Source organism: Staurois parvus, unplaced genomic scaffold (assembly GCF_062004578.1).
Source record: "Staurois parvus isolate SC_StPar_1 unplaced genomic scaffold, SC_StPar_1.0 ptg000202l, whole genome shotgun sequence".
Taxonomy (NCBI): Eukaryota; Metazoa; Chordata; class Amphibia; order Anura; family Ranidae; genus Staurois; species Staurois parvus.
Window position 1 is genome coordinate 4,035,171 of NW_028317998.1, and position 27,424 is coordinate 4,062,594.

The 27,424-nt window shown below is 46.8% G+C and overlaps 1 protein-coding gene across 2 annotated transcripts in view; it reads left to right on the top strand.

The window, feature by feature from the left end:
* Positions 1-11,182: 11,182 nt before the first annotated feature.
* Positions 11,183-27,424, top strand: part of LOC149461455 (SWI/SNF-related matrix-associated actin-dependent regulator of chromatin subfamily A member 1) — a 277,776-nt gene continuing 261,534 nt past the window's right edge. The window contains exon 1 of one of the 2 annotated variants that reach the window (XM_089678297.1): positions 11,183-11,392. In XM_089678297.1, the coding sequence (XP_089534423.1) occupies positions 11,321-11,392 (72 nt within the window). In that variant the 5' untranslated portion in view covers positions 11,183-11,320. The remainder of the gene's footprint in view (positions 11,393-27,424) is intronic. The other variant, XM_089678296.1, reaches the window with a different exon arrangement.

Here is a 27,424-nt window from a genome sequence, read left to right on the forward strand (position 1 = left end):
CGTTTATACAATCTCTTAGTGTCTGTGGTGAACATGTGGAATAACGCTCCAGAAAGTAACCCACATCATCCTCTAATAACCACACCAGGGACTCTACCTGGTCTGCACTAAATGGTGGCAAAAATTCATCCCTGCATTTGGGGGTACCAGATGAAACCAACTCAGCACAAACCTCAATCAAAGGCTGCACCTCAGAGAACTCTGTGCCCTGATCTACTAGAACATGAGCGAGCCGTATACATTCTAGCAGTTCATCCCGGGTATACTCCTTCAGAGTTTGATAAGCATACTCCCTGTCATCAAACACTAGCAGATATAAATACGCAACCTCATCCAGATCCATCCTTCCCATCAACAAGCCAAGATGGCTTCCCTGTGCAGCCACTTCTGGTCAGGATTGGCCTTGGTGTAATGTCAGGGCTCCCGGGTATGACCAGAGGTGTGTGACTGACGCAGGGAAACGCAAGCTTCAGATATGTTATAAACAATGTAATTTATTAACACTAACCATACAAACATAAACGCAGTGCAATACTAAAACGTAACACAGTGCAAACAAACCAAACCAACCACCCACAGATAACAGTACATACAATCCAAGCGTCGTCAGGCAGGCCGGGTCAATATCAGTCGGGCAGGTAGGTACAGGGGGAGCAAGCGGAGAATGGTCGGGGTCACAGGCCAGGTTCAGCAGGTAGCGGGCAGCGTGGTACAGAGGGTCAGGCAGAGGAGAATGGTCAGACAAGCCAGGGATCAGAGCAGGGTCAGCAGAGAATCAGACAGGAACAGAGAGCAGGAACAGGATACAGGGCCCAAGAGAAACACAACACCAAGGCAGAGTCTGCAGGTCTGAATGTCCCTTAAATACACCAGTGTAATTAGTTCCAGGTGTTTGACTGGCTGCAAGGTTGAGTCTCTGATTGCTGGGAGCACCCGCTGGCCAGCCCTGGTACTGCAGCTCATAAGGCAGCTGAGTCCCACTATTGCTGGCCAGTCCATTCCTGACACCCTGTGGCTGTTAAGAGGTACAGGGTGTAAATGTCCCAGTCTTGTGTATATTGTCTGTTCTCAGCCATGTGGTTGCCCAGTGTCTACTGCCATGTGGCTATTCCTTTGTTCTTGGCCACATGGCTGTCCATTGTTTGCCATGTGCTTCATCCCATTGTTCTGTGTCTTGGTTGGATGGGGAGGGGTGATAATGTGTTTCCTGCCCATACTGTAGCCCTCCTCACTGATCAGGCAGGCTGATGATGTGTTTCCTGTCCCTGGTTGTGTTTCCCCGCCCTATGTATAAAACATGTTGTGAAAAAAAATAAAGGAGTTGGCTTCCTGTTTTAAGAAGAGCTGGGTGCTGTCTATTTTCCTGAGGGATTTTAAGGGTGTGGTCCATGGATGGTGTTCGGACAGGGGAAGCTGCGGTATAACGGAATATACCCAAGAGTGGTCAGGTTCCGTTTCCGTTACACTGTCGCTATTTACATATGAATGCCACCGCTATTTAAGTGTGAATGCTGAGTCATCTGTTTATGGCAATAGAACAGAGCTGGGCAGCACACAGTGAAGGAAATAAGTATTTGATCCCCTGCTGATTTTGAATGTTTGCCCACTCACAAAGAAATGATCATTCTAAAAATCGAATGGTATGTGTATTGTAACACAGAGACAGAATAGCAACATTCAAAGGAAATGCATGTCTAACAAATGATGCACTGATTTGCATGTTCATGAGGGAAATAAGTATTTGATCCTGTAATGGACCGCCTGACAGCACCTCTATCAATCCCCTGGCAGAGCCTCCCCAGAGTGCGGAGTCTAAGCACCGGAGCACTTGTTCACCAGGGCCCCTGATGGTGGGGATGGACTTGGAGCGCTCCGGTACCAGGTCGCAGCTGCTAGGTATCTCCAACAGGGGTAGAGGAGTCTGACAGGAGCTCCAGGGGGCTAAGAGTCTGATGTGAGGGAGCCTAGTGATCCCTGCGGGATGGATGGATGAGCTAAATCAGAGTCATACAGGCCGGGTGGGCAACTAGCGGATCGGTGAGGTACAAAACGGTAGGCAAAGGATAGTCGGGTCACACGCAGGGTCAATACCAAAAGATCAGATTTAAAGGGGAACATCCAAGAGCAGAGTCAGGTAGGCCAAGGGTCAGGACAGGAGAAGGCAGCAAGGTCAAACAATCCAGATCAAGATTTTTTTTTTTTTTTTGTTCCCATCAGACTGAATCACAACTACTCAGCAGTAACTGTCAAAAATAAGAACTTAACTGAGCTGTGTTCCTTGCATCATCTAGGACAGTAAAAGGCAAATACAAAAGCTAAAAGACCCCAATTTCTCAGGGAGGCTCCTGCCTCCCCTCCCACCACCTCCTATACCTCCATAACGCATTCGCACCATCCTCTCCCATCCGCTTTCTTTCCACCACTAGCATAAAGTACAATTTAGCAAAACACCAGTCAACACAATCACTTTCCGACAGATCCAACTTCCCCTTTTGCAAAGCACACCGGGCCTCCCACATCACCTCTCTAAAAATAGCCGCAAACACATACGCCCGCCTTTGTACCACCTTCCCTCCTTCCACTAGTCCAAACACTCCAGCTTCAAAAGTAATATTCTGAACACCCACCACCTTATGCACAAATCCACCCAACCTCCTCCACACTTCCTTTGCAAAGCCACAATCCCAAAAAACGTGCCTGACATTCTCAACTCCCCCACAACCTTCTCTTGGACACCTCTCACTCCTCACCAAATCTCTCTCTTTCAGGAAATCCATTGTAAGCAAGACATTATGCAACGACATCCATACAACTTTCTTCTGTTTATTTGTCACCCCTACCATTCCCATATTCCTCCAGCAATCTTCCGTCTGTTTCGAGCCCAAGCCCCTGATGTTAGTTAATAGCTCTGCCCTCCTCAACCATCTCCAAAGACTCTCTTTCTTCCCCGCCTCCTGCCCCAACTCACCCAGAGAGTGGTCCCTAAAAAACTTCCCCATGCCAAGATAATATGCAGGGGACACTAGGGACATGGGCCGCGTAAGGTCCTTCTCACACCACCCCCATCTCAACAGAGGCCATCCTATCAAAAACCTCATTAAGGCAGCTACAGCACCACCCGTGTCAAAGGCCTTCCAATGCACCAACCACCACTGTATCTCCAGGAACCGGGCAGTATTGGGAAAGTCATAACCTCCGAAAGACACAGCCTTCATCACCACCTCCCAAGCCACTCTCTCCATTTTGGACCCCCAAAAGAACTGGAATAACATTCGGGTCACAGTTTGACACATCCTCTTATTAAATGGAAAGATCACCCCAAAGTATAACAACACAGGGAGAACTACCGCTTTAACAATAAGAGTCTTTCCAGATAAGGACAGCCTCCTCATCTTCCACAGCCCCAGCTTCTTGACCACCTTCCCTATACTCCTCTCAGCATTCACCTGATTCATTAAATTCCTCTCAAAATGGACTCCCAGGACATCCAACTCCTCCACCTTCTCCAAACTACTCCGGGACACATCACAGGATCCGCTAAGAACACAAACCTTGCTCTTACTCCAATTAATCCTCAAACCAGACATTCCACCAAAAATTTTAAGCTGCAATTCAGCCCTTCCCAGATCTCTAGCGGACCCACACAAGAGCGTGATATCATCCATATAGCAGAGAGCCTTGGAGCATTCATTCCCACAGCCCAGTACAAACATCCCTTGAAAGACCTTGTCCTTCTGCAGGTGCCTCAGCAACGGCTCCATGACACAAATGAAGGCGATCGGCGACAGGGGGCACCCCTGGCGCACCCCGGACCTCACCTCCACCGCCCCTGTCAAAGTGCCATTTACCAGGATCCTACTCTGCACACCCTGGTACAGACCCTCCACCATAGCCACAAAACCTCCAGGCAAGCCCATCCGCCTCAATACAGCAAATAAATACCTGTGAGACACCCGATCGTACGCCTTCTCTAAATCTATGCCAGCCACCGCCAAAGGGGTGTTATTGCTCTGAGCGTAATATATCAGATCCCTCAAGAGGATCAGGTTATCAGAGATTCGCCTGCCAGGCACTGCACACACCTGCCATTTTCCAATTACTCCAGAAATAATACCACTCAGTCTATTGGCCAAAAGTTTTGCCAAGATCTTATAATCACAGTTGAGCAACGTGATTGGCCTCCAATTCTTAACCTCCCTTTGATCCCCTTTCTTGTATAACAATGTAATTATACCCTCCCTCATTGATCTGGACACCACCTTCCTCTCAAAACATATTTTCATCACTTCCACCACATACTTTCCCACCACTGGCCAGAATTTCACGTAGAACTCTATGGGCAATCCATCCTCCCCTGGGGTCTTGTTCCTGCTCATACTCCTCACAACACCCTCCACTTCTACCTCCGTCACAGGATCCAACAGAGTTTCAGCTTCCTCATCACCCAGATTTCCTTCCACCACAGCCCAGTAATTTTCCACCTCCTCCTCCTTACCACCTCCACTCCCATCATACAATCTATCATAGAACGCCTTGACCGCCTCCTCCATCCTTGCCCCATACACCTCCTCGCCTCCTTCCAGTACAGTCTGAAAAACCCTCTTTGGGCCAAAGGTCTTCTTAAAAAAGAATCTGGAGCATTGTTCGTCCTCTTCCATCACCTGGATCTTAGCCCGGAAGACAATCTCCCTGCCCCGCTTCTCCAGAAAAACCTTCCTCTCCTCCCGAACCTCCTTTTCCACCTCCACTCCCATCTTTTTACACTGCAGCAAAAAATGCAGCCTGTCTATCAAGTTCCGACTCTCCTCCCGCTTCTTCCGTGCCTTCTCACTCCCCAATTTCTTAAAAAAACCTCCAATCCGTCTCTTTGCCCAATCCCACCACTCCAAAGCATCCTCAAAAAACCGCTTCCTGAAGGCGAGTCCCTCAAAGAAGGACACAAAGGCTTCAAACACACCCTCCTCCTCCAAACAAGCCCAGTTCAACTTCCACAGCCCCCTTCCAAACTGCACCCCTGCTTCCAAATCAAAAGAAGCAGAAATCAGGCAGTGATCAGAAAACAGAGTAGGCTCCACACGGTACCCCTTAATCTTAACAAAATGTGAGACAAAAATAAAATCTATCCGGGACCTAACTGATCCCTTATCTGAAAAAAAGGTAGAGGAAGGCTTCCCCTTTTCCACCTCCATCCCCACATCTTTCAAATGAAAGTCCCCCACCATCTCATTTAGCACCTTAGAGGACACATCAATTCTCCCTCCCTCTCCACTCACCCCCTCTCTCTCCGCACTCGTCCTCACACAGTTAAGGTCTCCAACAAGCATTGTTGGGACTCTTCCAGGCAGCCACAATTTCACGGTATTCAGAAAATCACACCGCTCTCTCCTATCAGCCGGGGCGTAGCAGTTCAACACACGAAACCTCTTCCCCAGAAATTCCAACATCACCACTTGCAGTCTACCGGGCACCACCACCTCATGGGACACACACTGCACAGCAGCATTCTTAATTAGAACCCCCACACCTTCACTCCGTACCCCACACATAGGAGCCCAGAAGGATGCCCCCTGCTTCCACTCCGCTTCAAGACCTCTCCCCATTCCACATTCCTGCAGACAAATCACATGTGCCTTCACATTACTTAACTCCTCCAAGATCACCGCCCTCCTCTCCCTAGAAACGACACTCCTTACATTGATGGAGCTAATGGTCAGCGCCATCATAATGAAATAAATGAGCCCACAGATAGCCATCATACAGAATATTAATGGTCCATCTGTGACCCATCCATACTCCAACTCAAGCCACTCCCATGACTCTTCTGACGTCTCCTTGGCACAGGAGAGCTGGCAGACTCCGCCTCGGAATCTCCATCAAATGGTGTGGGAGTGCTGCTACCACTGCCCGCCTCCTGCACCTCCACCCGCGCTCTTTTACTGGCCGACAGAGCCTCCGCCCCCGGCACATACACCACCAGCCGCTGCCCACATTCCAGGCTAGCTTCGCTGTCAACGTCCTCAAATTCCTCCCCCTCGTCACTCGAGGACAGACCACCCATCAGCGCCTCCAACACTCCAGGACCGGAGGCACTGGTTAACATGAAGTCCTTCTCCCGCTGCAGATCCTCCTCTCCCGGCGGAGACAACAGTAGACGCCGCTCCTCCTCCTCTCCACCGAAGACTCTAGGCACGCCCCCTTCCACTCCGGTGCCGGCCTCCCCCGCCTCGGGCACAGCGTTCCTGGAGCCGGCGTTCCCGCTCACCCCCGCACACCCGGTGGCTACACCGGAACCCCCGGCTCCGTTCACTTCCGCTGCAACCTCGGCGGGCGCAGTGTCATCAGCCGAAAAGACAGGGAGCTGGATAGGCGGATCCCTACCAACGGGTCCCGCACCATCCTTCACCTCCCATGCCTTCCTCCCCGGCCTCGACTGCCCTTTAGCTCCCACCTGCTCCTGTTGTCCAGTAAGTCTCTTCTCCACCGCAGCCCATTTCTTCGCTGCAAAGTATTCCTCACACTGTTTAGCCAAATGGCCTGTTTTTTTTACAAATGTCACAGAGCTTCCTATCTCTGCACTCTCCCGAGGGATGACCCTCTTTCTTGCAAAATCTGCACTTAGGTCTCAGTTCACAGTCTCCACTTGTATGGCCATACACAAGACATTTCCTGCAGTAACTAGGCTGCCCTGGGTAAAAGAGAAAGCCCCTCTCACCTCCAATGGTAAAGACTGCAGGGGGCCTCCGCACCCCTCCTACACAGTCAAGATCCATTTTAAACCTTCCCATGAAACGATACTTTCCAGACCAAATCCCATATCTGTTCAGGACTCTTTCTCCCCTTCTCAACTCATCACAGTAGGTGTGCAAGAATGCCCACACCAGATGTAAGTCCGCAAAGGGGTTGTACATATGCACAGTTATTACCTTTTCTTCTTGCATGAACAGTGGTGTTACCTCAAACTTTCCCATGACAGCAGAATCCACAGCTCCTCTGGCCTTCTCGTACGCATTCCAACACACCTCGGTAGATATAAAAGTAATGTCGTAAATTCTTTGCTGCGGAAAATCCTGCAAACACATAATATCCCTTACCGCCAAGCCTAGGGAATCCAGCAACAAATCCACCACGACCATCTTTAAATTCCGGCTTCACCGTAAAGCGCAGTGAATCTCTCATTCCACGAGTCCCCATGTTCGACACCCAATCGTGTCTCGCCTCCAGATAGAACAACACCCGGAGGGTGCCCCTATAAAAAGGGAACCCCCCGGCAGCTCTCCCAGCAATAGACCAAACCACCAAACACAGGTAACAGGATACAAAGACCATTTGGCAACAAGTGTTTGTGCAGAGCTGGCTTAAATAGCCAGCCCTGCACCTGGCAGGTGCAGCCTAGGTCCTAGTGCCTGCCTAGTACTGTCAAGACGACAGGTGCGCCTGGGTCCTAGTGCCCTGCCACCTACACGTCTTGGCAGACACCTACGCCTGTGTAGACCCACGCATCGCGATGGTCCCTGACAGATCCCCTATCATTCAGCAGGATTTCTGGCTACCAGGTGCCTTTCATACAGATAACAAGCTGAGATTAGAAGCAGTCTCTTAAAGGGAGTGCTGCTAATCTCATTTTGTTACCTGTATAAAAGACACCTGTCCACAGGAGCAATCAAACAATCAGATTCTTTCAGGGCTCCCGGGTGTGACCAGAGGTATGTGACTGACGCAGGGAAACGCAGGCTTCAGATATGTTATAAATATAATTTATTAACACTAACAATACATAAACGCAGTGCAATACTAAAACATAACACAGTGCAAACGAACCTAACCAAACCACCCACAGATAACAGTACATACAATGCAAGCGTCGTCAGGCAGGCCGGGATTATCAACAGGAGGTCAGAACGTATGGGGTTAAGCAGGAGAATGGTCAGACAAAGCCAGGGATCAGGAGCAGGAGAATGGTCAGACAAAGCCAGGGATCAGGAGCAGGAGAATGGTCAGACAAAGCCAGGGATCAGGAGCAGGAGAATGGTCAGACAAAGCCAGGGATCAGGAGCAGGAGAATGGTCAGACCAAGCCAGGGATCAGAGCAGGGTCAGCAACGAATCAGACAGGAACAGGATACAGGGCCCAGGAGAAACACACACCAAGGCAGAGTCTGCAGGTCTGGCCATCCCTTAAATACATCAGTATAAGCAGTTTCAGGTGTTTGGCTGGCTGCAAGGTTGAGTCTCTGATTGCTGGGAGCACCCGCTGGCCAGCCCTGGTACTGCAGCCCATAAGGCAGGTGAGTCCCACCATTGCTGGCCAGTCCATTCCTGACAGATTCCAAACTCTCCACCATGGCAAAGACCAAAGAGCTGTCCAAGGATGTCAGAGATAAGATTGTAGACCTACACAACCCCCAATTCCCTCCTCAATCAGCTCACTGTCCCTTTACATCTCCTCTCATAGAACTCTGTCACTCCACCCCCCACTCAGCTCTATGGACATCCACATCCTACAGCTCCGTGTCAATCCAAGTCCCCTCCTCACTCAGCTATCAGTCCTTCCACGCCCCCTCCTCACTCAGCTCCCTGTCCTTCCACGCCCCCTCCTCACTCAGCTCCCTGTCCTTCCACGCCCCTTCTTCACTCAGCTCCCTGTCCTTCCACGCCCCCTCCTCACTCAGCTCCCTGTTTTTCCACGCCCCCTCCTCACTCAGCTCCGTTTTTCCACGCCCCCTCCTCACTCAGCTCCCTGTTTTTCCACGCCCCCTCCTCACTCAGCTCCCTGTTTTTCCACGCCCCCTCCTCACTCAGCTCCCTGTCCTTCCACGCCCCCTCCTCACTCAGCTCCCTGTCCTTCCCCGCCCCCTCCTCACTCAGCTCCCTGTCCCTCCAGGTCCCCACCTCACTCAGCTCCCTGTCCCTCTAGGTCCCCTCCTCACTCCTTGTCCCCCTCACCCAGCTCCCAAGCACATTTGCCCCCGCTCCCTTGACCTCCATGTGTCCCCTCTTCACTCAGCTCCCTGTCCCTCCAGGTCCCCACCTCACTCAGCTCCCTGACCCTCCAGGTCCCCTCCTCACTCAGCTACGTCCTTCCACATCCCCATCTCACTCAGCTCCCTGTCCTTCCACGTCCTCATCTCATTCAGCTCCCTGTCCCTCCACGTCCCCTCCTCACTCAGCTCCCTGTCCTTCCACGTCCCCATCTCACTCAGCTCCCTGTCCTTCCACGTCCCCTCCTCACTCAGCTCCCTGTCTCTCCATGTCCCCTCCTCACTCAGCTCCCTGTCCTTCCACGTCCCCATCTTACTCAGCTCCGTCCCTCCACGTCCCCTCCTCATTCAGCTCTGTGTCCTTCCACGTCCCCATCTCACTCAGCTCCGTCCCTCCATGTCCCCTCCTCACTCAGCTCTATGTCCTTCCACGTCCCCATCTCACTCAGCTCCCTGTCCCTCCACATCCCCTCCTCACTCAGCTGCCTGTCCTTCCACGTCCTCATCTCACTCAGCTCCGTCCCTTCACGTCCCCTCCTCACTCAGCTCCCTGTCCTTCCACGCCCTCTCCTCACTCAGCTCCCTATCCCTCCACATCCCCTCCTCACTCAGCTCCATCCTTCCATGTCCCCATCTCACTCAGCTCCATCCTTCCATGTCCCCATCTCACTCAGCTCCCTGTCCCTTCACGTCCCCTCCTCAGCTCCCTATCCCTCCACGTCCTCATCTCACTCAGCTCCCTGTCCCTCCACGTCCCCTCCTCACTCAGCTCCCTATCCCTCCATGTCCCCTCCTCACTCAGCTCCATCCTTCCATGTCCCCATCTCACTCAGCTCCCTGTCCCTCCATGTCCCCTCCTCACTCAGCTCCCTGTCTCTCTACGTCCCCTCACTCAGCTCCCTGTCCTTCCACGTCCCCTCCTCACTCAGCTCCTTGTCCTTCCACGTTCCCTCCTCATTCAGCTCCGTGTCCTTCCACGTCCCCATCTCAGCTCCGTCCCTCCACGTCCCCTCCTCACTCAGCTCCATGTCCTTCCACGTCTCCTCCTCACTCAGCTCCGTGTCCCTTCACGTCCCCTCCTCACTCAGCTCCCTGTCCTTCCACGTCCCCTCCTCACTCAGCTCCTTGTCCTTCCACGTTCCCTCCTCATTCAGCTCCGTGTCCTTCCACGTCCCCATCTCAGCTCCGTCCCTCCACGTCCCCTCCTCACTCAGCTCCATGTCCTTCCACATCTCCTCCTCACTCAGCTCCATGTCCTTCCACGTCCCCATCTCACTAAGCTCCGTCCCTCCACGTCCCCTCCTCACTCAGCTCCCTGTCCTTCCACGTCCCCTCCTCACTCAGCTCATCCTTCCACATTCCCTCCTCATTCAGCTCCGTGTCCTTCCACGTCCCCATCTCAGCTCCGTCCCTCCACGTCCCCTCCTCACTCAGCTCCCTGTCCTTCCACATCTCCTCCTCACTCAGCTCCTTGTCCTTCCACGTTCCCTCCTCATTCAGCTCCGTGTCCTTCCACGTCCCCATCTCAGCTCCGTCCCTCCACGTCCCCTCCTCACTCAGCTCCGTGTCCCTTCACATCCCTTCCTCACTCAGCTCCCTGTCCTTCCACGTCCCCTCCTCACTCAGCTCCTTGTCCTTCCACGTCCCCATCTCAGCTCCGTGTCCTTCCATGTCCCCTCCTCACTCAGCTCCGTGTCCTTCCACGTCCCCTCCTCACTCAGCTCCCTGTCCTTCCACGTCCCCTCCTCACTCAGCTCCCTGTCCTTCCACGTCCCCATCTCACTCAGCTCCGTGTCCTTCCACGTCTCCTCCTCACTCAGCTCCGTCTCCTTGCACGTCCTCTCCTCACTCAGCTCCCTGTCCCTTCACGTCCCCTCCTCACTCAGCTCCCTGTCCCCTCCTCACTCAGCTCCCTGTCCCCTCCTCAATCAGCTGTGTCCTTCTACGTCCCCTCCTCACTCAGCTGTGCCCCTCCACGTCCCCTCCTCACTCAGCTCCCTGTCCCTCCATGTCCCCCTCATTTAGCTCTCGGTCCTCCCACGTCCCCCCGTTCTCTAAACTCCCTGTACATCCACGTCCCCTCTCACCTCCTGTCCCTCCATATCTCTACCTCCCAACAGCTGCAACGGACACTATCTGTACAGTTGAGGCGCGGACTCGCCAACTTGTGCGCGCTCCCGTTCACAAACCGCCCTCTGCCCGTCAGTGTCTGGGCGGTCGGTACGGTGTCGGGAGTGGGCGTGTTCTCGTAGGTCTTCCTCCGTCTGCTATGTAACGTCCGGTGTTCCGTTTATTCTTATTATTAGTAGTGTGACGTACTACTTGAGCCGTCATACAGCCGTGATGGAGGGGCTTTCAGATGAGGACATCTTGCCTTCCACTTCACGGGAAGCAACAGACTCAGCTATCGAAGAGGTAAAAAAAGGCGGGAGAGTGGGAGGGGCGGGGTAGAGAGTAATGGCGGGAATTCTGGGCGGGTGTTGTGTGTAGAGCCATGGAGGGAATTCCGGGTGTGCAGCCCGGGCCCAGCAGGGCTAACAGAGGCCCTCACACTGCTCATCTACATGACACCAGGGGGGACTCCATCCCACACTGGAAACTTTTTATACATGTTGGTGTTTGTGAATAATTCTGGAATATTCCATTGAGCCCCTCACTAAAGACATAGTTCACCTTTACCTGAGAACTGCCTGTGTAGGTAAGAGGCACCTGTAGAGGCAAACACACTGCAGATCTGACTAAAGTGGAATATTGCCCTTGAGATAGGTGTAGCCCATTTACCTTCCTCCTGAAGCCTGGCTGAAGAACTCCCATAGTCCACATCATCCTGTCCTGCCTTGACTTGCTAGAACGTTGCCAAGGGACTCCCAGTTCACCATCACAGGAGCGAGCTCAGAAACGGTGAGCGCAGAAAATGAATGTGAGGGGGTCTCAGAGAAAGAGCGCGCTCCTGTGATGGTGGAGATGGTCAGTAAGAGTGGAGTCTCCTAGCAATGTCTCTTAACATGTCCTAGCAGCAAGGCAGGATGGGATGATGTGATCTCAGGGAGTTTTTCAGTCAGGCCGCAGGAGGTATGTAAATGGCGTACACCTAGGGGTGTCAAACTGGCGGCCCTCCAGATGTTGTGAAACTACAAGTCCCATCATGCCTCTGCCTTTGGGAGTCATGCTTGTAACTGTCAATCTTGCAATGCCTCATGGGACTTGAAGTTTGTCAACAGCTTGAGGGCCGCCAGTTTGACAACCGTGTAGCAGGGGAATTATTCAACTTTACTGAGAGCTGCACAGTTTGACTTTATCAACATAGGTAGGTTTTGTGGTGAAGGAGAACTATGCCTTTAATGTCATAACAATGGACGGAAGGCAATCCCGGCAATGAGAAGCATTAATACTGCCCGGCCCACACTGTACTACTCTACTGATCTTGATGAAGAATGTTCAACAGTTGACTTCCAGGAGTGCTCCGTGGTCTGCTCTGTTCATCCTACAGGACACTGGAGTGGTGAAGAGGCTGCTTCTGACACTCCTGGAAGGGTCGAATGCTGGGCATTCTTAAAGCTGAAATCTTCCACACAGCAGACTTTCATGGTGGAGGGAGAGGTCAGTACTCATACCTGACTTTCCCATAGGGCTCATTCACACCAGTGGAGGCGTGTATTCACCAGATGACATGTCCCCCATGGTGTGCTTGTTAACCACTTGCCTACCGGGCATTTTTGCCCCCTTCCTGCCCAGTCCATTTTTCAGCGCTGTCACACTTTGAATGACAATTGCGCGGTCATGCAACACTGTACCCATATGACATTTTGAAACATTTTAAACACAAATAGAGCTTTCTTTTGTTGGTATTTAATCGCCAGTGTGTTATTTTTTGCACTATAAAAGAGAGCAATAAAATACTTTTTTTCTTTGTTTCTATTATAAATTTTAGCGAACACTGTAATTTTTCTCCTTCACTGATGTGCATTGATGAGGCTGCACTGATAGGCAGCAGTGATGGGCACTGATGAGGTGGCAAGGATAGGCAGCACTGATGGGCATTGATGAGGAGGCACTGATGATGATGCCCTGACGAGCAGCGCTGACTGGTGGCACTGATGGTCGCAACTGCTGGGCAGCACTGATGGATGGCACTGTAGGGCACTGATGATCAGTGCCGATCTGCTCTGTGACATTTGCCGGTTATTATCGGCAGTACTTTCCTCATGCTGTGACAGTGTGAGGAAAGTGCTGCCGATAACCGGCAACTGTGATCACCGAGTATCTCCAACGGGGGAGAGACCTGCATGTAAACAATACAGATCTCTCCCCTGTCAGCTCCTGCACACTGCTTTGTATGGCTCTGCATAGCAGAGCCATACAAAGCAGTGTGCTTAACCACATGCCGCCCAGCCACTGTAGAAATACGTTGGCAGGGCGGCACAGCTGGGCAAAACCACGTTTTAAAACGTGTGCTTTCAAAACAGGTAGGGCGCGCGCGCGAGGCGTGCCAGTGCCCTACCTGTCCCGCCTATCACGGACGCTGATGTCATTCGCCGGGTGACAGCCGATCGTTACCGGCTGTGTCCCGGCGATTAGCGGCAATCACTGACAGAGAGCAGGGCTGCAGTAGCTCTGCTCTCTGTCAGTTCCCTGACAGCTCCTGACATGCTGATCGGGACAGAAGAGTTTATCTGTCTGGATCAGTGTGTCTCTGTGCAGTACACACCCCCGCCCCCTAGTAAAACACTCCCCTTACACAGTTAACCCTTTCACTGAATAATAAAGTTAACCCCTTCCTCCCCAGTGCCATTAGTACAGTGTCAGTGTTTTTTTTTTCACTGATCACTGTATTGGTGTCATTGGGGAAGTCAGTTCCCCCCCAGTGTCAGATTGTCCGCCGCAGTCCCGCCATAAGTCGCTGATCGCCGCCATAAGTTGCTGATCGCCGCCATTATTCGTATAAAAAAAATTAAAAATCCCAGTATCTTTCCCGCCATTTGTAAATGCTATAACTTTCACGTAAACCAATTAATTTACACGTATTGGTTTTTTTTTTAGCAAAGACATGTCGCAGAATGCATTTTGGCAGAAATTTATGACTAAATTTGATTTTTACATTTTTTTTACTGGACATGTTTTATAGCAAAAAGTCCAAAATATTGTTTTTTTTTCCTCAAAAATTGTCAGACTTTTTTTTTTATAGCGCAAAAAATAAAAACGCACAGGCAATCAAATACCACCGAAAGAAAGCTCAATTTGTGGGAAAAAAAAGGACATAAATTTCATTTATGTACCGTATTGCATGACCGCGCAATTGTCCATTAAACTAGCGCAGCGCTGTATAGCAAAAAAATGGCGTAAATTGCAGTATCTATACCATAGTTTGTAGACGCTATAACTTTCACACAAAGCAATCAGTATACACTTATTGGGATTTTTTTTACCAAAAACATAGCAGAATACATTTTGGGTGCAGCATTGCATGACCGCGCAATTATCAGTTGAGTTTGTGCAGCGCCAAGTAGCAAAAAAAGGCCTGGTCATTAAGGGGAGTAAATCCTCAGGAGGGCAAGTGGTTAAAGTGAAACACAGGCACAGCCCACGTAGTAAAACAGCACACAGTTATCCCTTTGATCGCCCCACATGTTAACCCCTCCCTGCCCAGTGCCATTAGTACAGTGTCAGTGCTTTTTATTAGCATTGATCACTGTATTGGTGTGACTGGGGAGGTCAGTGACACCAAATCAGTTACCCTGCCGCAGTCCCGCTATAAGTCGCTGATCGCCGCCATTATTAGTAAAAAAAAAATAAAATTCCAGTATATATACCGCCATTTGTAAATGTTATAACTTTCACATAAACCAATTAATTTACATGTATTGGGATTTTTTTTTTAGCAAATACATGTAGCAGAATACATTTTGGCCTAAATTTATGGCAACATTGGATTTTAAAAATTTTTTTTTACAGGACATGTTTAACAGCAAAAAGTCAAAAATATTGTTTTTTTTCTCAAAATTGCTGTTTTTTTTTGTTTATAGTGCAAAAAATAAAAAGCACAGGCGATGAAATACCACCGAAAGAAAGCTCTATTTGTAGGAAAAAATATTAATTGGGATGCAGCATTGCATGACCGTGCAATTGTCAGTTAAAGTAACACAGCGCCGTATCGCAAAAAATGGCCTGGTCAGGAAGGGGGGGTAAATCCTCTGGAAGGCAAGTGGTTAAGATGTGTAGTGGTAAGTAAGAAGGCTGCTGTGTAGAGAAAACTTGGTCTATATTACTGATCTTGGGTATATCTGCAAAGTTACATACCTACTATTACCCCCATATAGGAGATACTGGGCTTGTTTATGTTTCAGTAAGGCTGCTGTCTGTATAGCAGTTTACTTGCCTAAAAATATTGAATTTGAGGCTGAATTCCAGGTATGATCTGTATTGCATAGTTAGAATAATCCCTCACTAGTCAGATCACCTCTTATCAGGGGACACTGTGCAGAACAAGGCAATTGTTTTAGTTTTTTTTTCAATGTATAAAGAAAAACTGTAGTTATTTCCTTTTGGTCACCAGGAAAGCTTTCAATTTTAATTTGTCATTTTCCATGGTACGTTTGAATTTGATTAGAGGTTGTGCATAATTTTCTTACGTGACACTTTTCCACACATTGTTTAGTACAGGGATCAGTAATCGGTTTGCATGCTTTCATGGCCATCTGACGGGCAGATTGGGACCCAGCTGTGCCGCCAGATCCTGACTCTGCCTGATACCTCTCAGATCAGAATGAAACGAAAAATACGACAAAGACGACCCAGGAGCATTGAGCAGTTAGAATCCTATATCAGACAAGAATGAGACAACATTCCAAAACTCCAGCAACTTATCTCCTCAGTTTCCAGATGTTTATAGAGTGTGGTTAAAAGAAGAGGGGATGCTACACTGTGGTAAACATGGCTCTGTTCCAACTTTTTTGAGATGTGTTGCTGCCTTCAGTTTCAAAATTACCTTATTTTTTCTTAAAATGGTACATTTTCTAAGTTTAAACATTTGATATGTTTCTATTTTCTATTGTAAATAAAATCTGGGTTTATTTTGCAAACCATTGCTTTCTGTTTTAATGTAGATTTTACACAGCCCCCCAACTTTTTTGGAATTGGGGTTGTAAAAGATGATGTTACACCGAGTAATAGATACCAAACATGTCACTACACTCATGCTTTACAATTGTGAACAACACATGCCATCACGTGCCTGACGGAGGGGTCCTGCGCAGCTCTGAAACACTGCACTACACTGTTTGGGATGTGATCTTTCTTTAACCACTTGCCTACCAGGCACTTATACCCCCTTCCTTACCAGGCCAATTTTCAGCTTTCAGTGCTGCCGCACTTTGTTTGACAATTGAGCGGTCATGCAACATTGTACCTATATGAAATTTTGATCATTTTTTTTCTCACAAATAGAGCTTTCTTTTGGTGGTATTTAATCGCCACTGGGCGCTTTACTTTTTGCGCTATAAATAAAAAAAGTGCAAAAAATTTGAAAAAAAAAAAAAAGTTTATTTGTTTCTTTTATAAAATTTTTCAAACAGGTATTTTTTCTCCTTCACTGATGTGCGTTGATGAGGCAGCACTGATGGGCACTGATAGGCAGCACTAAAGGGCACTGATAGGCAGTACTAATGAGGTGGCACGGATAGGCGGCACTGATAGACAGCACTAATTAGGGATCACGGATAGGCGGCACTAATATGCAGCACTGATAGGCGGCACTGATAGGTGACACTGATGATGGGTACTGATAGACGGCACTGACTGGCATCACTGCTGGGCACTGACTGGCGGCACTGACTGGCACAACCCCTGGGCACTGACTGGTGGCACTGACTGGCTGCACTGGTGGGCGGCACTGGTGGACGGCACTGGTGGGCAGCACTGGTGGGTGGCACTGGTGGGCACAGGTGGGTGGCACTGCTGGGCACATGTAGGTGGCACTGCAGAGTGGCACAGGTGGGTGCACTGCTGGGCACAGGTGGGTGCACTGATGGGCATGGGTGGGCGGAGCTAGTGGGCGCACTGCTGGGCGGAACTTGCGGGTGGCACTGCTGGGCACCGATCATCAGGGCACTGATCATCAGTGCCCTGATGATCAGTGCCGATCCCCGCTCTGACAACTGCCGGTTCTCGGCAGTACTTTCCTCACGATCTGACAGCGTGAGGAAAGTGCAGCCGAGAACCGGCACTTGCATTTCCTTCTGATCAGCGTGTCATTGGACACCGCTGATCAGGTGGTAAAAGGCCGCTGTGATTGGCCTTTTACCACATCACGTGATCAGCTGTGTTCGTAGGACACAGCGATCACGGAGATCGCCGGGTGCGCACCCCCTGGGGCGCGCAGGAGAACGCGTTCTGGGAGGACGTCATATGACGTCCACTCAGAACTGGCCGGCCGCAGTGAAGCCGTCATTCGGCTATCTGCGGTCGGCAGCTGGTTAATAAAAAATGTTTGGACTTAATTGAAGATACATGGGAATGTTTATGTTTTGGTTTACATTGCTTTAAAATTGTGCACACCTGTGGAATGCCGACAAACTACATTACATTCAATTATCCATAGGCAATGCGTTAAACCTTTACAGGTTACCAGTTTACAGTTACACAGGAAGTCTGGTGCTGAGATTATTGCCCCTGCTGTGATGTGTGTGGTACGATTTCCATTTACATACGTGTGTGGGACCCGTGTGCATGTTAGCATTTGTATATGAATACCTAGAATTTCTTTTTTTTTTCTTTTATAAATATTTATTTTCAATCCATATACAAGTCATTTCAACATATCTATTAAAATATTTATCAAAAACATATTTTCTCCTTATAAAATGTATTCCTATATATAAGTTTCTTTTCATACCACCTCCCCCTCCTTCTCCCCGTCCCCTCCCTTCCCTCCCTCACCTTCCCACGCTCTATATTCTCTCTTCTCTCATTTACTCCATATAATTCTGTTGTTCCTAAATCCAATTCTAAACCGACTACCAGGGACATTATCTCTTCACCTTTTTCGCCATTTCTTTATATTCTCCCCATCCTTTCCATTTTTTATTGTACATCTCCAGCTTATCCTCGTGCGTATAATACAATCTTTCTGTCCCAGAAATCTGGTTTACTCTACCCATCCAGTCTTCCTCAGTTGGCACCTCTCTTTTCTTCCAGTACCTGGGTATCAGGCTCTTTGCTGCGGTTAAGTAATGCCATATCCCTGACCTCTTATATACTTTCACTGGGAGTTCTGAGATATGGAGGAGGCAGAATTCTGGGTCTAATCCTGTATTGATTTTAGTAATCTTCCCTATCAAGTAAACTATCCTTCGCCAGAACACCTGTATTTCTGGACACTCCCACCATGTATGATACCACGTGCCCACCTCTCCACAGCCTCTCCAACACATCTGTGAAATTTCCGTATTCATCTTGTGCTCGAGGTAGGGGGTAATGTGCCATCTATTCAAACACTTATAATTTATTTCCACTTCTCTCATACTAATATTTTCGTGAATTAATGTGAACATCTTCTTCTCCTCCTCCTCTATTTTTCTTCCCATATCTCTTTCCCATTTCTCTATGTGCATTAATTTTGTGTCTGTGTCAAGTTCCATTAATATCTTGTGTATTTTTGCCGTTCCGTGTCTACCATTTCCCCGTAACTCAAAAATTCTCTCAAATGGATTCCAATCTTTTCTAGTTCTTATAGGTTTTGGAAGGCTTTCAAAAATGTTCTTCAGTTGGTAATATCTTAATCTATCCATCTTATTAAAGACTTCACCCTTTCTTTCCTCCATATCCTTATATGACCCAATTTCCTCTCCTACCATTATATCTCTCAATTGCGCCTCCTGTTTTATAATCCATTTCCCTGCTATGCTATCTTTACCCGGGATGAAATATTTTGTGTTCCTAAGTGGTATTAGTTGTGAATTAAAAACCCACCCCTTTTGTCTATGTAATAAATCCCATTCTTTTAAAACATTAAGAGTGTGCGTGCTTGTGCACTCCTCTAATTCTCTGTGTTGTGCAGGCACCCAGATACTATTGCTCAAACTTATTCCACTCAGTGTTTTCTCAATTGTGACCCAACTTTTCTCCGGATTATGAATCCAGTCGAAGATTCTTGCGATAATCCCCGCTTTGTAATATTTCCTAAAATCTGGTACCCCCAATCCTCCTCTTTCTTTACTTCTAGTCAACGTTTCATAACCTATTCTAGGCTTTTTATTCCTCCATATACATTTTATTATCATTTTCCTCAGTTCTTTAAAATATGCCTCTGGGAGTTTGATTGGGATCATTTGAAATTTATATAATACTTTGGGGACAATTACCATCTTTATCAAGTTTATACAACCTATCCACGATGGATTTCCATTTCCCACTCTCCTCAACTCCTCAACTCCTTAATTTCATTTAATAACATTATATAATTGGCTTTATAAAGGTTTTTATTTGAGGTTGATAGTTTTATTCCTAGATATTTTAATTCTTTGTCTCTCCAAAGGAAAGGGAATTCCTCTTGTAGTCTTTCTTTTTCACTGTTTTTGAGATTTATATTTAAGATTTCGGTCTTTGTCGGGTTAATTTTCAGGTTCGACAGGTCTCCGTACTCCCTCAATGCTTTCATTAAATTTGGAAGTGATGTTCTAGGGTTTCCAACATAAAACATCAGGTTGTCCGCATAGGCCACTACCTTGTGTTCTCTGTCACCTATTTTTATTCCTTTTATGTCTATGTTCTTTCTAATCATGGACAGTAAGGGCTCCAGTGATAACACGTATAGCAGTGGAGACAATGGGCATCCCTGTCGTGTACTATTTGACATCTTAAAATACTCTGATCTTCCTCCATTTACCATTATGGTAGTGGTAGGCCCTCTGTGCAACTCTCCAATCCACCCTCTCATTCTATCTCCCACTCCTAACGCTTCCAGAGTGTCCATCATAAAGCCCCAACTCACTCTGTCGAATGCCTTCTCTGCATCTATCGACATCAGTATCATTGGGGTTTTCCCTTTTTTGCCCTCCTGTATAAGCAACAGTGATTTCAGAGCATTATCTCTACCCTCTCTTCCCGAGACAAACCCCACCTGGTCTCCATGTACCCACTCCGGCATCAGCTCTTTCAGTCTATTTGCCAGAACCTTTGCATATATTTTAGTGTCTACATTCAGCAGCGCTATTGGACGATAACTCGCACATTGTGAGGGATCTTTATCTTCTTTCTGTATCAATACTATATTCGCCTGTAAAGACTCTCTCCTTATCTTCATCCCATTTCCCCAAGGCGTTCATATAAATCTTAATTTTGGGAATTAAAAGCTCTTTATATTTTTTATAGTATTTGGCCGTATATCCATCCGGACCCGGGCTTTTCCCTCCCGCCATGCTTTCTAATGCTAATTTTATTTCCTCTGGGGTTATTTCTGCCTCTAGAGAGTTCAGTTGTGTTTCTCTTAGTTTCGGTAGGCCTGCCTCCTCTAGGTATGTCTTTCTTTTCTCTCTATTTACTGTTTCCGTTTTCCTAAACGTATCCTGAGGTATGATATTATACAACTCATTATAATACTCTTTAAATATTCTAGCAATATCCTTGGTTGAGTGTACAAATTCCCCCTTGGGGTTTCTTATTTTCTCAATATAATTTCTATTTTTCTTCTTTCTTAAAGTTCTCATTAAATACTTTCCCGGCCTATCTCCCCATCTGTACCTTTCACTTGTTATTTTATTAAAGACTCTTCTTTTTTCCTCCTCCATTACATTCTCTAATTCTTCTTTCTTCTTTATTAACATCTGCATTATCTCCTTAGTTCTTTCCCTTTTATGCACCTGTTCAAGATCATATATTTCATTTAATAATCTATTTATCTTTTCTCTCCTTTCTTTTTTCTTTTTTGCCCCCATTGCAATAAGTAGACCTCTGATGTAAACTTTATGTGCTTCCCACACCGTTGCAACCGACACATCCTTTGTTTCATTCTCATCAAAAAACCATTCAATTTCTCTCTCAATTCTTTGACCAATCTCTTCCTCCATGAGAAGTGCCTCATTCAACCGCCATACATAACCTTCTCTCCCTTCTCTACCCCATCTTAACTTCATAGCAACTGGGGCATGATCCGACAGGGTGCTTCCTTCAATTTTTACTTCTACCACCCACTCTATCACTCGATGTTCTACTAATATGTAATCTAGTCTAGAATAAGTCTCATGAACGTGCGAAAAGAAAGTATAATCTCTCTCCTTCATATTCCTAATTCTCCAGATGCCCACCAACTGACACTCATGCATCAATTTCTTTAACATTCTCAAGGATTTGCTTTCCTCCCTCCTCACAGAGGAAGTGGTATCTATCCGCGGGTCCATACAGATGTTAAAGTCTCCTGCTACTATCATACACCCACTTTTAAAATCCATCAATCTCTTCAACACTTCTCTCATAAACCTCTCTGGTCTCTTATTTGGACTGTATATATTTGCTATTGTACACTCAATTCCCTGTAGTTTACCTCTCAAAAATAAAAACCTCCCCTCCGGATCCGTTAATCTCTCCTCCACCTCGAACCTTATATTCTTTGCGAAGCCTATAGCAACTCCTTTTGCTCTTTTAGTTGGTGAATCCGCATAGAACCATGTTGGAAAATGTCTAGTCTTCAGTCTAACCTTCGACACTATCTCTAGATGTGTTTCCTGCAAGAATACCACTGAGGATTTTCTATGTTGAAGTTCTTTAAATAACCGGAATCTCTTTCCTGGGCAGCTTAACCCTTTTACATTGTAGGTTATATATCGGATTTCTTCCATCTTACTCTTTTCCTACCGTCTCCCTCTTCCTCCTTCCCTTCCTCTTTCTTATTCCTATAGAGCGTTTTTATCCCACTACCCTTTTCTCTCTCCCTCTCCCTCCCCCCCTCTCCCAGTACTCCCCCCACTCCCTTTCCTCTCCCCCCCTCCCTCCCCCTCTCACACCACCTCTCCCCCCCTCCCCCCTCTTTTTAGGCCTTTACTTTGCCTAACCGTCATTTGTGGAGGTAGCATCCACCTTTGACTTAAACCTTAGGGCTTCACTCTTCCCATAGACAGCCTTTCCTCCATCCAGGTCCCCCCCTTGACCCCCTCTCTACTCATCTTTCTATAGAAGGAAAAAGGAGTCAAGCTGGAGGGACAAGGGGAAAAAAAAAAGGTGATGAAATGGGAGCAAGGAGAAAAAAAAAAAAAAAAAAACAACACTTCTCTCCCCTTCACTCTCCCTCCCCGCCCCTCCCCCTCTCCCCCATCCGTCTCCTCCCCTCCCCTCTTTCTGCTCTATCTTCCCCAGATTCTTCTTCCCAATCCTTTATTTCAATTTTCTGCATTTCAAGTCTATCGCAAAAATTTCTCAAGTCCTCTGGGAACCTCAAATGGGCTGTTATTCCATTTTTCCATCCTATTAAACACTCCGGAACTCCCCATCTATATTGCACCTTCTGTTTTTCCATCTGCTCCAGCAAAGGCCTCAGAGCTCTCCTCCTCCGGAGAGTCTCTGATGACAAGTCCGCATATATTTGAATATCCATTTATCCATACTTTATTACTGGTTTTCCCTTAGTGTTCCTCCAAATTTTTTCCCTTTGTTGTAATTCATAAAATTTTACAAGTATGTCTCTCGGCCTATCTTTCTCATGATTCCCCTGGAGTTTCCCGTTTCTAGAGATTCCTTCTATATTAGTCCTTTCCATTTCAGAGTTTCCCATTATAAAGTTCAATATTTTGCAAACCATCTCTTCCAGTATTTCTCCTTTTAAACTTTCCGGTACCCCTCTTATCCTTATATTTCTCCTTCTTTTTCTATTTTCTTGAATTTCCACCTTGTACTACAATTTTTCCTGAGCTTTTTCCATATTAATTATCTTCTCTAATTCGGAAATAATCTGGGTCTGGTTTTTAACTTTCTGCTCCGTTTCTTCCACTCTTAACAACAACTGCCCCAGGTCATTCCGAATTTTTACCATTTCTTGCTTTATTGTTCTCTCCAGATCTTTAAACATTTCTGTCATCTCTCTTTTATTTGGGATTTGTAGTTCTTTTTCTATCTCTGATATTTGTTGATTACTGATATCCAATTCCATTGACTGTTTAGGACTATTTTGCATACTTCAATCAGACTCTCCTTTGTCTTCTCTGCTCTGGGGCCTTTCTGGGGTTACATTTCCCTGGGATGTGTACTTTTTAATTGTCCTTGTTTGTGTCCCTTTTAGGCCCGGTTCCCTTTGCACTTTTACTTTTCATTTCTTCTGTATACTTTGCAAGACGAAGAAATTAATAAGGTGTAGAAATAGAATTCCCAGCTTTGTCTTTCCACCTTTCTGTATGCCTTTGCCTGCACCTTGCGTTTTTCGCTTTATTTTTTATTCTTATTCTCTGGGGGTCCCCCCCTTTTCTTTCTCTCCCTGCTTTCCTCCAACTCTATACAGTTTTTGTGTTTGGGGCCACCGCCAGACTCCCTCACCCCTCCAGCGCTTCTCGTGAGACGGCTCCAGGCTCCTTCCTTCAATTCCTTCGGCAGGTCCGCTCTCTTCCTCTCAGGGGGACCCTCCCAGGACTTTCCTCCATGCTCTTCTTCTTTGTCTTTGTTGGGGAGACTCACCATCGACCGCCTGCTAGGGCTCCCTGGGTTGCAGGTCGTCCGACAGAGCGGAATCTCTCCTGCTCCCTGTCAGCGGGCGGCCGGCTTCCTTGCCTCCCAGAGGTGCACTGCGTCCCGGCCGCGCCTCCCTGTCACCCAGCAACCAGGCTCGGCATCCAGGCTCAGCGTCCCTGCCTCACTCCGCTTGTCTCCGCTCTCATTTTCTCCCGCCGCGGGGAGCCGCTCAGCCAGGGGAGCCCGCCCCGGTCGAGGTAGGTCTCTACCTTCTAGAGCTCCATCTGCTAGGGGGGAATTTTAGGGTCCAAGGGGGGGTCGGTCGGAAGAGGCCCATGCGGGAGCTCCTACCACGAGCTCTCCGCCGCCGCCATAGTCAGGCTCCGCCCAGACACCAGAATAAAAGGAATACCTAGAATTTCTAATACCTAGGGATTAAGGCGCTTAAAATTAAAAAAAAAAATGCTATCTATTGTATTACATTTTTTTTTTTTGGATTTACTTTATTGGTATCAAAAGGGATGAACAACATTAGATTGGCCTCCAGAGCATCAGGGATGAACAACATTAGACTGGCCTCCAGAGCATCTGATCACACCAAGATAAGTTTCATCTGATGCTGTACAACGGCTTGTAAGCAAACTGGAAGTTACAAAATACACATAGTTACATAGTCTGGCTGAAAAAAGACAAAAGTCCATCCAGTTCAACCATTAAAAAAAAAAAAAAAATTATAATCCTACACCCACAGTTGATCCAGAGGAAGGCAAAAAACCCAGCAAAGCATGAACCAATTTGCTCCTGCAGGGGAAAAAATTCCTTCTTGATCCCAGAGAGGCAATCGGATATTCCCTGGATCAACTTTACCTATAAATGTTAGTAACCAGTTATATTCTGTGTATCCAAGAAAGAATCCAGGTCTTTTTAAAAGCAATCCACTGAGCTGGTCAGAACCAACTCTTGAGGGAGTCTATTCCACATATAGTCTTTTGGAAGAACTCCCATTTCTGTGTTGTGTTCATCGATGCCAGTATTCCCTCCCAGTCTAAGTCTCGTTGAGCAGTTCTCAGCCTTGGAAAATTAGCTCTCTTAAAATTGAGTGTTTTTATTTTTCCCGTATGTGCTTGTTGTTTACAGCTAACAGTAAACGAAATCATGTTATGGTCACTGCTACCCAGATGTTCTTTTATATGGACATTCGTAATAAGCTCTGCATGGTTTGAGATTACCAGGTCCAGCAGAACATCATTCCTAGTTGGGGCCTCTGAACTGTACCATAAAATTGTCCTATAGTAGGTTTATACATTTTTGCCCTTTAACCGTTCCTGCAGTACCATTACTCCAGTCAATTTCCGGGTAGTTAATATCCCCCATTATTATCACTGTCCCAGCCTTTGCAGCTTTTTCAATCTGTGCAAGGAGCTGAGTCTCCACCTCCTCATTAACACTGGGAGACCTATAACAAACTCCAATGATTACCTTTTTAGTATGTACCCCCATGTGCAGTTCCACCCATAATGCTTCAGCCTCATCACACTCTCTCTGAGATCACTTCTTACATAGAGACAGACACCATCACCTTTCCTTTTCACCCTGTCTCTCTGAAAGAGAACATAGCCAGAAATATTAATGGCATACATTTCCACTCTGAAAAAAATAGTGGGAAAAAACCGTAAAACATAGTGCTAAATTTAAGTGCTAAACATTGCAAAATATAAATATTTAACGCATTCAAAAACCTCTTCCCGTTTATCCTATAGCAGATATACTGCTACAGGCCAGCACGGGTGCGCAAAATCACGTGTATGTGTGTATATATATATATATATATATAGACATATATATATATATATATATATATATATATCTATCTATATACACGTGATTTTGCATTTCTGGGCACTGCCATTCCCGGCCGCAGCTGTCAATCACTGGGTCCCAGATGGTGATTACTTGCCGGCGCCTGGTGATTGCCAAGCATCTCCGACAGGGGAGGGGGAGAACCGTTGGTAAACAAAACAGTTCTCCCTGGCAGCTCGTGCACACTGCTTTGCATGGCTGTGCCCAGCACAGCCTTACAAAGCAGTGTTCTTACAGTGAAGCACTAACACACAACCCCATAGTAAATCAGCACACAGTTAACCCTTTGATCACCTCAGATATTAACCCCTTCCTGCTCAGTGCCATTAGTACAGTGTCAGTTCTTTTTATTAGCACTGATCACTGTATTGGTGTCACTGGGGATGTCATTGACACCAAGTCAGTTCCCTCCCCAGTGTCAGAATGCCCGCTGCAGTTCCGATATAAGTTGCTGATTGCCGCCATTACTAGTAAAACAAAACAAAAAAATCCCAGTATATATACTGCCATTTGTAAATGCTATAATTTTCACGTAATCCAATTAATTTACACGTAGTGGGATTTTTTTTATCAAAGACATGTAGCAGAATACATTTTGGCCTAAATTTATGACGAAATTTGATTTTTTAATTTTTTTTTTTTACTGGACATGTTTAAGGGCAAAAAGTCAAAAACATTGTTTTTTCTCAAAACTGTTGGTCCTTTTTTATTTTTGCGCAAAAAATAAAAAAAATTCTGGGGCGGACAAAAAAAAGGGTTCTGCACTTTTTTTGTATGGATGCTATGAGATTTGAGCTCTAAAAAATGCATGGCTCAAATTGCACTGCACAGAAATCGCATGTGATCTGCACAGGAATGTGGTGTGGTTCCTGTGTGAATCACATGGGATGTGCCACACTGCATCAGTGTGAACCCGGGCTCAAGGAAGGTTGGGGGTGGCTTTTGGTTCAAACTGATTTTTTTAAATAAATTGTATAGCATTAGTTTATTATTATTTATATAAATCCTTATTTTAAAAATAAACATGTAATCCTTTTACTGCTGCCTCTGTAAATATTAGAATGCAGCAGCTTTGGGATGTAAACAAGCTCACAATTGTATTAGTAGCCTTGAGTTTGTTTACCTTTTTGTTCAGCCGCCTTCAGTTTTCCAAAAATAAGTGTTATAGGCAATCACCCCTGTATGTTAGAGATGGTGTATCCCATGTTCAGCCCCTGTTCACATGTGTCTGAGGCTCACCTGTGTTCTCTCGGAGCTCCATTGATGGTGTCAGAATAGCAATTTTAGGGGAGTCCATAAACATGTTCCACGATTTTCCCTAGGAGCGGTGAACCCTAAAGTGCTTCTTGATTCAGCGCTTGTGAAAGCAAAAAAGTTTAGCGAAAAAAAGGTTTTACATTTTTAAAATATTAAAACAGAAAAAAAAATTGAAGCCCCCCTTTTCTCCACACATGCACATACGGGCGCAAATGCATGTATGACCCACTCGGTGGTACATATACTATGATTGCACAATAAATATGTATGTATCACCACACATGTATTTGTGTTAGTAAAGTTTCTTCAAATACTCACAAAGGTAATTTATAAAACAGCAGTTAGGGACATTTGTCCTTAACTGCACGCAACCACTTGGTGTGTGGCTACAAGCAAACAGTGGTGGCCACTGTCAGCCTGTCAGTAGTTTATGTAGGCTGATGTTTGCATGCACCTGTGAATCTAGCAGCAAGAATCCGCTCATTCTTGACACTGGAATCCAGTGTATGCTGCTAAATGGCTGTGTGAAGGAGGCCTGATAGAGTGCAGCTTACTAGTCCTTGGATGTAGTGGCTACATGAATTTTCTTCTCTTACATTTTTTAATGGCCACAGCCTCTCTTCTTTATTCATGACCAAACGGTTTTATAGCACCACCTATAGGTGCAGGACACTAGGCAGAAAA